A 15,427-nucleotide genomic window follows, 5' to 3' on the forward strand; every position below is an offset into this window, starting at 1 on the left:
GGTGCCTCGTTTCCGTATGGAAACCATGCGGTCCATTATCCTAGCTATGGAGCAGGGGGATTTTATGGTGTCCCTGGATATTCAGGATGCTTACCTCTATGTTCCTATAGCATCTTCTCATCAATGATATCTCAGATTTGCTATCCTACAGCAGCATTTCCAGTTTCAGGCTTTACCTTTTGGACTGGACACAGCTCCCAGGGTATTTACCAAGATCATGGTGTTGATGGCAGCTCATCTCCGTTATCAGGAAATAAGGATGTTCCCATATCTAGATGACTTGCTTATCTTGGCTTTGTTTCAGGAAATTCTGCAACACCATCTTCAAGTGACTATAGCCTGCCTGCAGGATCACAGCTGGCTCATAAAGGGAAAAGTCCTCCTTAGTTCCATCACAAAGAATGACGCATCTGGGGACTGTATTGGACACCAATCTTCAGAGAATATTTCTGCTTCTGAACAAAATAACCGCATTGCAGACGAGGGTTCAGGAATTGCTACACAGTCTGAGAGTATCCATATAGCAATACGAGTTCTGGGATCAGTGGTCTCGACATTCAACATTGTAGAGTATTCTCAATTACATTCAAGACCCATTCAACATCTGATTCTCTCCAAATGGAACGGACAGCATCAGACGATAAAAACAGAGTCAATAATTTTTCCTCAAGAAGTGTGTCCATCATTAGCCTGGTGGCTACAGACGTCCCATCTGGACAAACTTTTTAGATTTCAGATTGGGAGGTTCTGACAACAGACGCAAGTCTTCAGGGATGGGGAGCTGTGACGGAACAGTACTCGTTCCAGGGTCGCTGGACCAAGGAAGAAAGGCAGTCAACATTCTGGAGCTTTGGACCATATACATGGCACTCACCCAGGCAAAAAAAATACTTCACGTCAAACCTATTCAGATTCGCTCGGACAATGCCATGGCAGTAGCGTACCTCAATCACCAAGGAGGCACTCGAAGTCGAATGGCAATGAAGGAGGTAAGCCGCACATTATGGTGGACGGAACTTCATCACCCAGCTGTGTCAGCAGTTCTCATACCAGGAGTCCTAAATTGGGAAACAGACTTTCTCAGCAGGCACGACATTCATGCACGTGGATAGGCCTTACACCCAGAAGTCTTCCAGATTCTGGCAAACAAGTGGGGACTGCCATAGGTGGATCTCATGGCTTCCCCTCGGAATAACAAAGTTCCTGCGTACAGGTTAAAAAACAAGGGATCCAGAAGCAGTCTTCGTGGATGCTCTGTCAGTTAGATGGAATTTTCATTTGGCTTACGTGTTTCCACCAATCTCTCTGGTATCCAGAGTGATTAAAAAATTCAGCCAGGAAGTGGTCGCCATGATACTAATAGCTCCGGCGTGGCCCATAAGAAACTGGTACGCAGATCTGCAAAGGCTGTCTGTGGACGCTCCATTCCTACTACCTCAACATCCAGATCTGCTGATTCAGGGTCCCTGTCTCTACAAACATATGGATTGTCTTTAATGGCTCATGTCACACTCATGACAAGCTTGTGAAAAAGTCTAACCATGAAACACGTGTCAGCGGCGTTATGGCCGCTACTCTCTATTGAATTTATACTTGCAAAATGTATTACTGAGAGAGTCCTTTTACCAATGCAATTATATAAATGAATGTGCAATATATGATCCCTTAGTGATCCTTATTTAGGGACCAGAAAGGAGCCACTAAGAATTTAAAAATAAGTGCTACAGGAGGCTATATATAGCATTTGTGTCAACTTTAAGGTTGATGTATAGAACATGTGATTTAATCCACATATTCAGCCGCTATGACTGAGAAATTGGATTTGTACTTATAACCATAGTGTTCATAGTGACTATTCACTGCAATAATTTGGTACCTCTCATACGTATAGCCATTAGTGTTTGTGCTAACACAGAAACGTAGTTGCACATACTATAGTGACATATTGGACTAAATTAAGTCTTACATTTGATACGAATGTGCAAATGTAAATAAAACCACAACAGCAATGTATCATTTAAAATATAGTTTATTTAATTTACCACAAAGGATAATGTTCCCACATATAAAATTATATTTATGTGCTAAAACACTGCTTGGTGCATAGCTCATTTTCTTAAGCATGTGCACTGATTACCATTGTATGAGCATTGAGCAGTGCTCTGGGTAAAATAAATCTTTTAAAGCAATTGACAAATGTTCCCATGCTCATTTATGACTGTACACCGTGACAAATTAAACGAGAGCATCCAACAGAAGCAAATACTTACTGTTTAGTGGATAAATTATTCTCGCACTCATATTTATATTTATTATAGTGCAGACACCAAGTGTTACATAATCTATTGAGAGTTATATACATTCACCTATTGTTGCATACAGTGGTAAATCATTTGAGAACATCTAACTGGAATCAATACCCACTGTTATACAGCTGATAAGCTATTTGTTTGTACACCTATACCTATACTTATTATTGCAAAGTGATATGTGGACACCCAACCAATACTTACCTTAAGAATTTTAGCTGACATATTGTGCTAGAATATAAGTTAATGGTGTGTGTAGAATATACTCATAGGCTTACCATACATACCTTATAATCACTTACCTGCTATCTAGATACAATTCAGATTAATGAGGTGACTTTGAGGAGTGAATGTACATGTAAGCTCATTCATACACTCCATGATTATATTATACATACTTACCTGGAATTGATCCTTGAATAGATACTATATCTGTAATACTTACCTATATAAGTCCTCCAATGGAGTAGAACTGTGCTCCATCCTCAGTTACAGCATAAAAATAGGCTATAGCAGATGGGTAGCGTGCTTTGATTTTAACATCACTAGATTGTATATTTTATTCACTATATGTATGTATGTTTGTATTGTCTTTATTTCGTGATTAGACGAATTTTACACACATAATAAATTATTATATTTTAATGAATTATCCTTTCGTGCGCCAACAAAGAGACATTCTTTCCTCATCGGTTCTTCTGTATCTACGTGGATCGTACCAGTGCCATCAGAAGTACAGACATTCTCTTCGTCCTCCATGGATTTCACAAGAGAGGATGGCCTGCCAATAAGCAAACACTAGTGAGATGGCTTGAGGTGACAATCTCAGAAGCATACTCCCAAGCTGATCTCCCGATTCCGGATAATGTCTCTGCCCACTCTACTCGTAAGGTAGATCCTTCATGGGCAGCCCACCGTGGTGCCTCAGCTGAACAAATCTGTAAGGCAGCCACATGGTCATCCATTAACACAGACAGCCATTAGACATTATGCCTTTGACACATTTGCCTCTCAGGATGCTGCATTTGGGCGAAGGATTCTCCTGTCAATCAGAGCGTCCCCTCCCTTAGTTACTGCTTTGGGACATCCCAACGTAGATCCTGTGGATCACTGTGGACCCTGATAGAGAAAGCAGAGGTTATGGTAGACTTACCTAGATAACCCTCTTTCTCTGAAGTCCACAGTGTCCACACGGATCCCACCCTGACACACCTGATTTGAGAATCTGTACACTTACTGACCTCTTCCTGTCCTTTGATATGGAAGTGTGTGTAGCTTCTTCTCGCCTGAATAGGTCTCCCTCTCGATTAAACTGCTCCTGCCTTGAGCTTTTGAACCAACTGAATTGCCTGAGTGAGGAGGCGGGGATATCGTGGGCTGACCCATTGCATGCTGGGAGTCTGAAAAGCTTAACTGTTTGGTGCCCATTCCACTGTCGCTACCTTATATCCCAAGGTAGATCCTGTGGACACTGTGGACTTCAAAGAAGGAGGGTTATCTAGGTAAGTCTACCATAACCTCTGCTATTAGTATTACAGCAAAATATTAAAATCTTGGCATGTACTTTACTTATGTCACTCCGTTTATATATTATAAATATTTAATTTATATTGATAGTTATATTGTATTGAAACTGTTGCAGAAGATACAAATATTCTATTTTGTGTCCTCTTCTGGAACATCAACTTGTTGTTGTTATGTGTGTATACAGTATACTGTGCACCAGTGGCAGCAAGCTGCACATTCTCCATCCACTGACCATACACCACAGCTATTAGCAGCTAACTCCTATCACTAGCTCTGACAGAGTCTGCTATCCAGGCCTACGGTAGCTCCTTGTTTATATACAATTCTGATCATCCACATCACTGATTACATTTAACACTGTGCTTGATGATGGTTACATTTACTGTAGTGTTCACAGAATTCTTTTTAGCTGAGTTTATTCTCAAAAGAATAGATTCACACATAAAAAACATAAAGGGTAGTTATGTGGGGGGGATGCAGTCAATATACAGGCTGTCGGGAGACCGACAGCCGGTGAAATGCCGATAGCTGGAATCCCGATTGCCAGGTATTCCCACTCAGTTGGTGGGTTCACACTATCAACTAAGTGAGTATAGAACCTGTGGCGTTGGAAGCGAGCCACCGGGTCCAATGCATAGCGAGCCCGTGAGGGGACTCGCTACCGGGATTCCGGCAGATGGAATGACTCTGTCTTGTTTAGTGATAGCCGGCATCCAGTCTGCTGGGATATCATAGGTATCCCATGTTGGGGATCTAATGTACATTTAATGGGCATGTAGTAGATCTGAAGGGCATTTAAGGGGCATGTGGGGTGATCAGATACTCTTTTGGGACATCTGAAATTTAAAGGGCTTGTAAGGAGGTTGGATGCAATGTGGAGAGGTCTGAGAGACATTTTAAGGAGCATTATATGTTTATTATAACTTTAATAAACATAAATTATGATGAGACCCAGAAACAATAAAGTAAGACCCCAAATCTTTTAAATGACAAGTCCGTGTGACCCACATTTTTGTCTCTGCGCGATCACCAATCTAAATAAAAATCTTAGTGAAGGGCCTCTACTTGAAAGTCCCACTAGTATTACTAGTATGCAGCTGGGTTTTTTTTTTCTAAGGGCCAACATACAGCATACTCAGAGTTTCGGCTAGTGGGGAGAGGATGGATGGCACACTAGTACAGTATTTTACAAGGTGCTAAACTAACTCTTAAGAGATCCTTAAATATGTATGTGATGCTTTAATTACCTGTTCTTTGCTTAGCTTGTCAAATATGAGAGGAAGGGAAGAGGAAAAGGAAAAATGTCCAAAAGTGGTGCACTTGAAAAAAATACTCTTATAAATTTTAACTTTTATTTATTATGTCATAAGATTAGATTTAAAAAGCGTAAATTAAAATTGTAAAAAAGAGTAGAAAAGTGTGTAAGAAAAAAAAAAAAGGTGCTGTGTGCATGATGGCTCCATTTAGTTATTCCAATGAAGATTTGAGAGTTATGTATATTGTGTCCAGTGTATTAATTATCAAATCTAGATAGGATTTATATATATATATATATATATATAATTTTATATATATATATATATAAAAAAAATATCCTATCATCGTAGTATAGTGATGTAAATTCTCAGGTATCATATCTTTGTAATTAGAGACGCAAATGTGTCTACCAATAAGATAGGGAATTCCTTTTTAATTAAAAATGACAACGCGTGCACCTATATTAAATGATATCTATTTTTTAACACACGCATAATGTATGGTTGGTAATAACCATTTATGTTGTAACCTATTATCATGTATCCCATCCTCCTATTTCAAGACCACATATTAATATATTATATTTTTTTTTTTTTTCAGAGATGCTCCTGAATTAAATGTGTTCTAAATTCAAAATAGTAGATGGTAGTATTATGTAATGTGAAGAAATTTCCCTCCAATTGCATATTTCTGAAATTATACATCAGTTGGGTTATGTCTGATTTTTATAATACATGTAATATGTAGTCTGCAGTAAGCAGTTCTGTGGCATGATAGGCTGATGGAGAGTTGCTAATGTGGTCTATTACTGCATCACACTCTGACTAATCTCATTGTTAATTTCACAAATTCATAGGGAATTCCATATTTTAGTGGTAGTCATTTTCAAGCACTTTGATGACTATACGTGTTCTAAATATACATATGATACATGAGAATTGAAGTCGCTATAATTTCACTGACGTCCTAGTGGATGCTGGGAACTCCGTAAGGACCATGGGGAATAGCGGCTCCGCAGGAGACTGGGCACAAAAGTAAAAGCTTTAGGACTACCTGGTGTGCACTGGCTCCTCCCCCTATGACCCTCCTCCAAGCCTCAGTTAGATTTTTGTGCCCGGCCGAGAAGGGTGCACACTAGGGGCTCTCCTGAGCTTCTTAGTGAAAAGTTTAGTTTTAGGTTTTTTATTTTCAGTGAGACCTGCTGGCAACAGGCTCACTGCATCGAGGGACTAAGGGGAGAAGAAGCGAACTCACCTGCGTGCAGAGTGGATTGGGCTTCTTAGGCTACTGGACACCATTAGCTCCAGAGGGACCGAACACAGGCCCAGCCTCGGAGCTCGGTCCCTGAGCCGCGCCGCCGGCCCCCTTACAGAGCCAGAAGCAAGAAAAGGTCCGGAAAAATCGGCGGCAGAAGACATCAGTCACTGCAGCTGTGCGCCATTGTTACTCAGGCACACTTCACACTCCGGTCACTGAGGGTGCAGGGCGCTAGGGGGGGGCGCCCTGAGCAGCAATGTAAAACACCTTGGCTGGCATAAATACACCACATATAACCCCCAGGGCTATATGGGTGTATTTTAACCCCTGCCAGATTCCACAGAAAAACGGGAGAAAAGGCCGCCGAGAAGGGGGCGGAGCCTATCTCCTCAGCACACTGGCGCCATTTTCTCTCACAGCTCCGTTGGAGGGAAGCTCCCTGGCTCTCCCCTGCAGTTACTACACTACAGAAAGGGGTTAAAAAAGAGAGGGGGGCACTAATTAGGCGCAGTATAACAATACAGCAGCTATAAGGGGAAAAACACTTATATAAGGTTATCCCTGTATATATATATATATAGCGCTCTGGTGTGTGCTGGCATACTCTCCCTCTGTCTCCCTAAAGGGCTAGTGGGGTCCTGTCCTCTATCAGAGCATTCCCCGTGTGTGTGCTGTGTGTCGGTACGTTGTGTCGACATGTATGAGGAGGAAAATGAGGTGGAGGCGGAGCAATTGCCTGTAACAGAGATGTCACCCCCTAGGGAGTCGACACCTGAGTGGATGAGCTTATGGAAGGAATTATGTGACAGTGTCAGCTCTTTACAAAAGATTGATGACATGAGACGGCCGGCGACTCAGTCTGTGCCTGTCCAGGTGTCTCAAAAGCCATCTGGGGCTCTAAAACGCCCGTTACCGCAGATGGCAGATACAGACGCCGACACGGATACTGACTCCAGTGTCGACGATTAAGAGACGAATGTGACTTCCAGTAGGGCCACACGTTACATGATTGAGGCTATGGAAAATGTTTTTACACATTTCTGATAATACCAGTACCACTAAAAAGGGTATTATGTTGGGTGAGAAAAAAAAACTGCCTGTAGTTTTTCCTGCATCTGAGGAATTAAATGAAGTGTGTGATGATGCGTGGGTTTCCCCCGATAAAAAAGTTATTGGCATCATACCCCTTCCCGCCAGAGGATAGGGCACGTTGGGAAACACCCTTTAGGGTGAATAAAGCGCTCACACGCTTGTCTAAACAGGTGGCACTACCGTCCCCGGATACGGCCGCCCTTAAGGAACCTACTGACAGAAAGCAGTAAAATATCCTAAAATGTATATACACTCACACGGGTGTGATACTGCGACCAGCAATCGCCTCAGCCTGGATGTGCAGTGCTGGGGTGGCTTGGTCGGATTCCCTGACTGACAATATTGATACCCTAGATAGGGACAGTATATTACTAACTATAGAGCATTTAAAAGATGCATTTCTATATATGCGTGATGCACAGAGGGATATTTGCCGACTGGCATCAAGAGTAAGTGCGCTGTCCATTTCTGCCAGAAGAAGGTTATGGACAAGACAGTGGTCAGGTGATGCTGATCCCAAAAGGCATATGGAAGTATCGCCTTATAAAAGGGAAGAGTTATTTGGGGTAGGTCTAACAGACCTGGTGGCCACGGCAACGGCTGGAAAATCCACATTTTTACCCCAGGTAGCTTCTCAACCTAAGAAGACGCCGTAATATCAGGCGCAGTCCTTTCGGCCCCATAAAGCGGGCAAAAGGCGCCTCATTTCTGCCCCGTGGCAGAGGGAGGGGAAAAAGGCTGCAGCAAACAGCCAATTCCCACAAAAGCCCTCTCCCGCCTCCGCAAAGTCCTCAGCATGACGCTGGGGCTTTACAAGCGGTCTCAGGCACGGTGGGGGCCCGTCTCAAGAAATTCGAGACGTCTTCCCCTCGCCGTTTCATAAAGTCTGCTTTACCGACGTCTCCCTCAGACAGGGAGACAGTATTGCAAGCCATTCACAGGCTGTATTCCCAGCAGGTGATAATCAAGGTACCCCTCCTGCAACAGGGAAAGGGTACTATTCCACACTATTGGTGGTACCGAAGCCGGACGGCTCGGTGAGACCAATTTTAAATCTAAAATCCTTGGACACTTACATACAAAGGTTCAAATTCAAGATGGAGTCACTCAGAGCAGTGATTGCAAACCTGGAAGAAGGGGACTATATGGTCTCTCTGGACATCAAAGATGCTTACCTACATGTCCCAATTTACCCTTCTCCAAGGGTACCTCAGGTTTGTGGTACAGAACTGTCACTATCAGTTTCAGACGCTGCCGTTTGGATTGTCCACGGCACCACGGGTCTTTACCAAGGTAATGGCCGAAATGATGATACTCCTTCGAAAGAAGGGAGTTTTTAGTTATCCCTTACTTGGACGATCTCCTGATAAGGGCAAGATCCAGGGAACAGTTGGAAGTCGGGGTAGCACTATCTCAGATAGTGCTGCGGTAGCACGGTTGGATTCTCAATATTCCAAAATCGCAGCTGATCCTGACGACACGCCTTCTATTCCTAGGGATGATCCTGGACACAGTCCAGAAAAAGGTGTTTTCTCCCGGAGGAGAAAGCCAGGGAGTTATCCGAACTAGTCAGAAACCTCCTAAAACCAGGCCAAGTGTCAGTGCATCAGTGCACAAGGGTCCTGGGAAAAATGGTGGCTTCCTACGAAGCAATTCCATTCGGCAGATTCCACGCAAGAACTTTCCAGTGGGACCTGCTGGACAAATGGTCCGGATCGCATCTTCAGATGCATCAGCGGATAACCCTGTCACCAAAGACAAGGGTGTCTCTCCTGTGGTGGTTGCAGAGTGCTCATCTTCTAGAGGGCCGCAGATTCGGCATTCAGGACTGGGTCCTGGTGACCACGGATGCCAGCCTGCGAGGCTGGAGAGCAGTCACACAGGGAAGAAATTTCCAGGGCTTGTGGTCAAGCCTGGAGACATCACTTCACATAAATATTTTGGAGCTAAGGGCCATTTACAATGCCCTAAGCCAAGCAAGACCTCTGCTTCAAGGTCAGCCGGTGCTGATCCAGTCGGACAACATCACGGCAGTCGCCCACGTAAACAGACAGGGCGGCACAAGAAGCAGGAGGGCAATGGCAGAAGCTGCAAGGATTTTTCGCTGGGCGGAAAATCATGTGATAGCACTGTCAGCAGTGTTCATTCCGGGAGTGGACAACTGGGAAGCAGACTTCCTCAGCAGGCACGACCTCCACCCGGGAGAGTGGGGACTTCACCCAGAAGTCTTCCACATGATTGTAAACCATTGGGAAAAACCAAAGGTGGACATGATGGCGTCCCGCCTAAACAAAAAATTGGACAGGTATTGCGCCAGGTCAAGGGACCCTCAGGAAATAGCTGTGGACGCTCTGGTAACACCGTGGGTGTACCAGTCAGTGTATGTGTTCCCTCCTCTTCCTCTCATACCAAAAGTACTGAGAATTATAAGACGGAGGGGAGTAAGAACTATACTCGTGGCTCCGGATTGGCCAAGAAGGACTTGGTACCCGGAACTTCAAGAGATGCTCACGGAGGACCCGTGGCCTCTACCTCTTAAGAAGGGACCTGCTCCAGCAAGGACCCTGTCTATTCCAAGACTTACCGCGGCTGCGTTTGACGGCAGGGCGGTTGAACGCCGGATCCTGAAGGAAAAAGGCATTCCGGATGAAGTCATCCCTACCCTGATCAAGCCAGGAAGGATGTAACCGCAAAGCATTATCACCGCATTTGGCGAAAATATGTTGCGGGGTGCGAGGCCAGTAAGGCCCCGATGGAGGAATTTTCAACTAAGTCGATTCCTGCATTTCCTGTAAACAGGAGTGTCTATGGGCCTAAAATTGGGGTCCATTAAGGTTCAAATTTCGGCCCTGTCAATTTTCTTCCAGAAAGAACTAGCTTCAGTTCCTGAAGTTCAGACGTTTGAAAAAGGGGTACTGCATATACAGCCTCCTTTTGTGCCTCCAGTGGCACCTTGGGATCTCAATGTAGTTTTGGGGTTCCTAAAGTCACATTGGTTTGAACCACTTGAATCTGTGGAGTTAAAATATCTCACATGGAAAGTGGTCATGTTGTTGGCCCTGGCCTCGGCCTGGCGCGTGTCAGAATTGGCGGGCTTTATCCTGTAAAAGCCCTTATCTGATCTTCCATTCAGACAGGGCGGAATTGAGGACTCGTCCTCAATTTCTCCCTAAGGTGGTTTCAGCGTTTCACTTGAACCAGCCTATTGTGGTACCTGCGGCTACTAGGGACTTGGAGGACTCCAAGTTGCTGGACGTAGTCAGGGCCCTGAAAATATATGTTTCCAGGACGGCTGGAGTCAGAAAATCTGACTCGCTGTTTATCCTGTATGCACCCAGCAAGCTGGGTGCTCCTGCTTCTAAGCAGACTTGCTCGTTGGATTTGTAGTACAATTCAGCTTGCACATTCTGTGGCAGGCCTGCCACAGCCAAAATCTGTAAAAGCCCATTCCACAAGGAAGGTGGGCTCATCTTGGGCGGCTGCCCGAGGGGTCTCGGCTTTACAACTTTGCCGAGCAGCTACTTGGTCAGGGGCAAACACGTTTGCTAAATTCTACAAATTTGATACCCTGGCTGAGGAGGACCTGGAGTTCTCTCATTCGGTGCTGCAGAGTCATCCGCACTCCCGTTTGGGAGCTTTGGTATAATCCCCATGGTCCTTACGGAGTTCCCAGCATCCACTAGGACGTCAGAGAAAATAAGAATTTACTTACCGATAATTCTATTTCTCGTAGTCCGTAGTGGATGCTGGGCGCCCATCCCAAGTGCGGATTGTCTGCAATACTTGTACATAGTTATTGTTACAAAAATCGGGTTATTATTGTTGTGAGCCATCTTTTCAGAGGCTCCTCTGTTATCATGCTGTTAACTGGGTTCAGATCACAGGTTGTACGGTGTGATTGGTGTGGCTGGTATGAGTCTTACCCGGGATTCAAAATCCTTCCTTATTGTGTACGCTCGTCCGGGCACAGTATCCTAACTGAGGCTTGGAGGAGGGTCATAGGGGGAGGAGCCAGTGCACACCAGGTAGTCCTAAAGCTTTTACTTTTGTGCCCAGTCTCCTGCGGAGCCGCTATTCCCCATGGTCCTTACGGAGTTCCCAGCATCCACTACGGACTACGAGAAATAGAATTATCGGTAAGTAAATTCTTATTATATATATATATATATATATATATATATATATATATATATATATATATATATATCACTAAAGGTAAATAATACACTAGATACAGTATATGTAAATCTTTATTGGAATAAATAATTGGAGTCATCGCGCACAGAGCGCCTTCCTTTTTTACACTTTTTTTTTTTTTGTTTTACATCTCTCTGGATTTTAACCTAATTTTCACTTTTTAAATCTTATCTTATTACATTATAAATAAAAGTACATTTTTTTGATTATTTTTTTCATGTGCACCACTTTTCTTCCTCTCATGTTTTGATATGTATAATACATGGCCATGGTAGCAACCCCCCCCCCCCCCCCCCCCCCCCCCCCCCCGCCTACAATAATTACTGATATTTGATGTTATGAATGACGGCTCATTCTCTTTTTTCACAACCTGAAGAAACTTTTCTTTAACTTAATATTTATTTTATTCTTTTTACTTTATTATTTGTTTCAATTATGATCATCACACTTTGTTCCAGGATCCGCCAGCCCCAGCAAGGCCCGAGGCTTATCCTATTCCCACACAGACCTACACAAGAGAATATTTTACCTTTCCAACTCCCAAATTCCAAGATCGAATGGCGCCCTCACAAAGTCAGTGGCCAGATTATGATGAGAATGCCCATGCCCAAATGGGAAGCCACCACTCCAGCAATACGTCCGTCCAAGTAAGACCGTTTTGTCTCTAGGAGTGGTAACTTTATTCACATTTTTTTTATTATTACAAGAGCTGCTTTTTTGAGACTTGAACAGTGACTAGGTTGGAAAGTTTGTTATTGTTTCCCCTAATATTATATTTTAATTGAATTTGCGAATAACATGTACAGAAGATAATAAAATGGGTGAGGTTACAAGGCAAAATGAGTGGGGGAGATGACAAGATACATAAAGACATATGTGGAATAAGGCATCAGAATACAGTTTAAAAAATGGAGACAAGGAGGGCAGAAAGGCTGGACACTGAGAAAATATACATAAAGGTAATAAGTACTGTAATAGATCAAATATCAGGTGGCAGGAGACTCATTTAGGTTAAATTATGGAGGGGGGTTGGCAGCTCAATGCCGCGGTCTTAGAGGGAGTACCTCTGCCCTCAGTTACGTATAAGTGCCATGGGTACCATTTCGCTAGGGAGAGGAGGGGCCATAAAGTATGGGACCTCTCTAATCTCCATCTCATAGTGGAGGCAAATTTGCACTTTGTCAAACCCACCTTTTGCATGCTAAGAATGTCAATACAAACATTCCTTCATAGTTTTCTTTTCTCTTAATTTTTACAGCGAATTGCTCATTCCCAAGAGGAGTTGCGAGAGGATCAGGGATTGCCATTAGAAAGAGGTCGACTAGAGCCTGTGATGCGCAGAGATGTGGAATTTGTAGACCGAAAGCTGGATGGTAAAGATGCTTGGATGAACCAAAGCTCTTCTGTGGAATCAAGTACGTGCAGCCAAGAACACCTAAACAATTCTAATACAGCTTATTCTTCTGCTTCTTCATTAAACAAAACAGGGCCTGGGCGATGGAAAACACCAGTTGCATCTCAACCTGCTCCACTTGCACTACCACAGCCTATTAGAACAGACCTTCCACCTCCACCACCTCCTCCACCAGTACATTATGGAGGAGAATTTGATGGAGTCCCTGTTGAGTTACCTCTTCCACCCCCACCTACACAAAGTCAATTAGGACCTCCGTTAAACTCCCAAGCAGCTGCAGTAGAGCGGAAGAAGAGAGAAGAACATCAACGATGGTATGAAAAAGAAAAAGCCCGTTTGGAGGAAGAGCGAGAGAGGAAGAGACGAGAGCAAGAACGAAAACTTGGACAAATACGACCTCAGCCTCCTGCACCTCCACAACCTTTAATAACACAGCCTCAAGTAGCAGTACCACCTCCAAATATACCACAGTCAAGACCAGAGAAACCTGCAACTCTTCCCCGTCCACAAGAAACAGTCATCCGGGAACTGCAACCACAACAGCAGCCACGCACAATAGAGAGACGAGACCTTCAGTATATTACAATAAGCAAGGAGGAGCTTTCTTCCAGTGACAGCCTTTCTCCGGACCCATGGAAGCGAGATGCCAAGGAAAAGTTAGAAAAGCAGCAGCAAATGCACATAGTAGACATGTTGAACAAGGAGATCAATGACTTACAGAACAAAGCTGACAGAACTGCTGAGGAGAATGATCGACTACGTAAATTAATGCTTGAATGGCAGTTCCAGAAGCGGCTCCAAGAGTCCAAGCAGAAGGATGAAGATGAAGATGAGGATGAAGAAGATGATGACATGGACACTATGCTTATTATGCAGCGCCTGGAAACTGAAAGAAAAGCAAGGGTAACTATAATTTAGTTTTTCCTTCTAAATCTAGAATAAACTGATAGTATACAGTCTTACAGTAGCTGTTTTTAATGTATGATAAAATTTAATTCAAATGTAGTTGTATTAGTGGCCATATTATGACAGAGAGGTTGCTCTGCACGTTCTTTAAGACCATGTCATAATGGATTTTGGTACACTTTAAACATCTAAGACTGCACTCATTTAACCTGCTGTGTTGTTGTTATTTTTATTATTATTATTATTATTATTATTACTACTGAACCTGTCCCTTTAATATGAAGTTGCCCATCCACCTGTTTTCTCAAATTGTGTCTATAGTCTATCAGTCACTTGCTTTCTGATTTATTAGTTCTGTATCAACTCTGCAGTTTTTTCATTTTTATTATTCATCTTAATAATACAGTCATTGGCAATTGTTATATAGACTTTAGTCAAAAAAGTTATATAAATGATATAAATTAATCCACAGTTGTAGCAATTATGTAGAAATTTTAAAATGTTTCCAATAAACGTTAGCGATTATTTAGATGCTTAGGCTAAATCTAAAAACAGTGTTTTTCTATGAGTGCAAAAATTTAAGTTCATACTGTAGCTGTCACTGGGTGTCACACCATAAGAAATATACTGCAGACATATGTTGCACAGCAATATTTTAGTATCGTTCTTTCTCCAAGTGTGTATCACAAGCTAGAATTGGCTGTCACGGGTGAAAATGCTTTTGTGTAAATATTGTTGTATAAATGCAACGGACTGATATACAATCAGTTACATTTGTTACTTTTAAAATGTGCCTTAAATAGAAAAATACATTTTCTATTGAATTTCCTTCCTATGTTGCCTTACAAACTTAACTATTTTTTCCTTTATGTTGCAGAATATTTCACTATTATAATTTTTCTTTTGCACTTTTTATTCTTGTTTATAAATACACGTTTGTGATATCTCTGGTGACATATTAAATACAGATCTATTACATACAGAAATTACAACATTTCTAAAACATTGTTGGAATAAGACACTTATCAGTACATCCCTGTCGGATACAGTTTGCAACATCAAGTCATTGCTTTTGCTTCTACTCAGAATTGTGATGCATGGTGCTTAATTAATTATTTGACTTGATTGAAAAGGTTAGGGTTTTTTCTCCTCTTACAAAAATTCAATACATGGCATATTTCCCAATAGAAAAAGCTTCTCAGGCAGTTTTTATCATGACTGCTTAACCCAGGGATGGGGAACCTTCGGCCCTCCAGCTATTGTTGAACTACACATACCAGCATGCCTTGCTACAGTTTTGCTATTTGGCCTTGCTAAAACTTTTGCAGGGCATGTTGGGATGTGTAGTTCAACAACAGCTGGAGGGCCGAAGGTTCCCCATCCGTGGCTTAACCTGTACTTTTGTGTGTGTCGCTTTTGCATCAGTTACTTGCCTGGTAAGGAGTAGCTATTCCAAAATAATCAATGC

General features: G+C 42.8%; 1 protein-coding gene across 21 annotated transcripts in view; it reads left to right on the forward strand.

The window, feature by feature from the left end:
• AFDN (afadin, adherens junction formation factor) overlaps nt 1–15,427 on the forward strand; it is an 866,421-nt gene that overhangs the window by 770,968 nt on the left and 80,026 nt on the right. For 20 of the 21 annotated variants that reach the window (XM_063917625.1, XM_063917611.1, XM_063917620.1 and 17 more), the window contains 2 exons: nt 12,098–12,286; nt 12,898–13,956. In XM_063917625.1, the coding sequence (XP_063773695.1) occupies nt 12,098–12,286; nt 12,898–13,956 (1,248 nt within the window). The remainder of the gene's footprint in view (nt 1–12,097; nt 12,287–12,897; nt 13,957–15,427) is intronic. The other variant, XM_063917619.1, reaches the window with a different exon arrangement.

The sequence above is a fragment of the Pseudophryne corroboree genome, chromosome 4 (genome assembly GCF_028390025.1).
Source record: "Pseudophryne corroboree isolate aPseCor3 chromosome 4, aPseCor3.hap2, whole genome shotgun sequence".
Lineage (NCBI taxonomy): Eukaryota > Metazoa > Chordata > Amphibia > Anura > Myobatrachidae > Pseudophryne > Pseudophryne corroboree.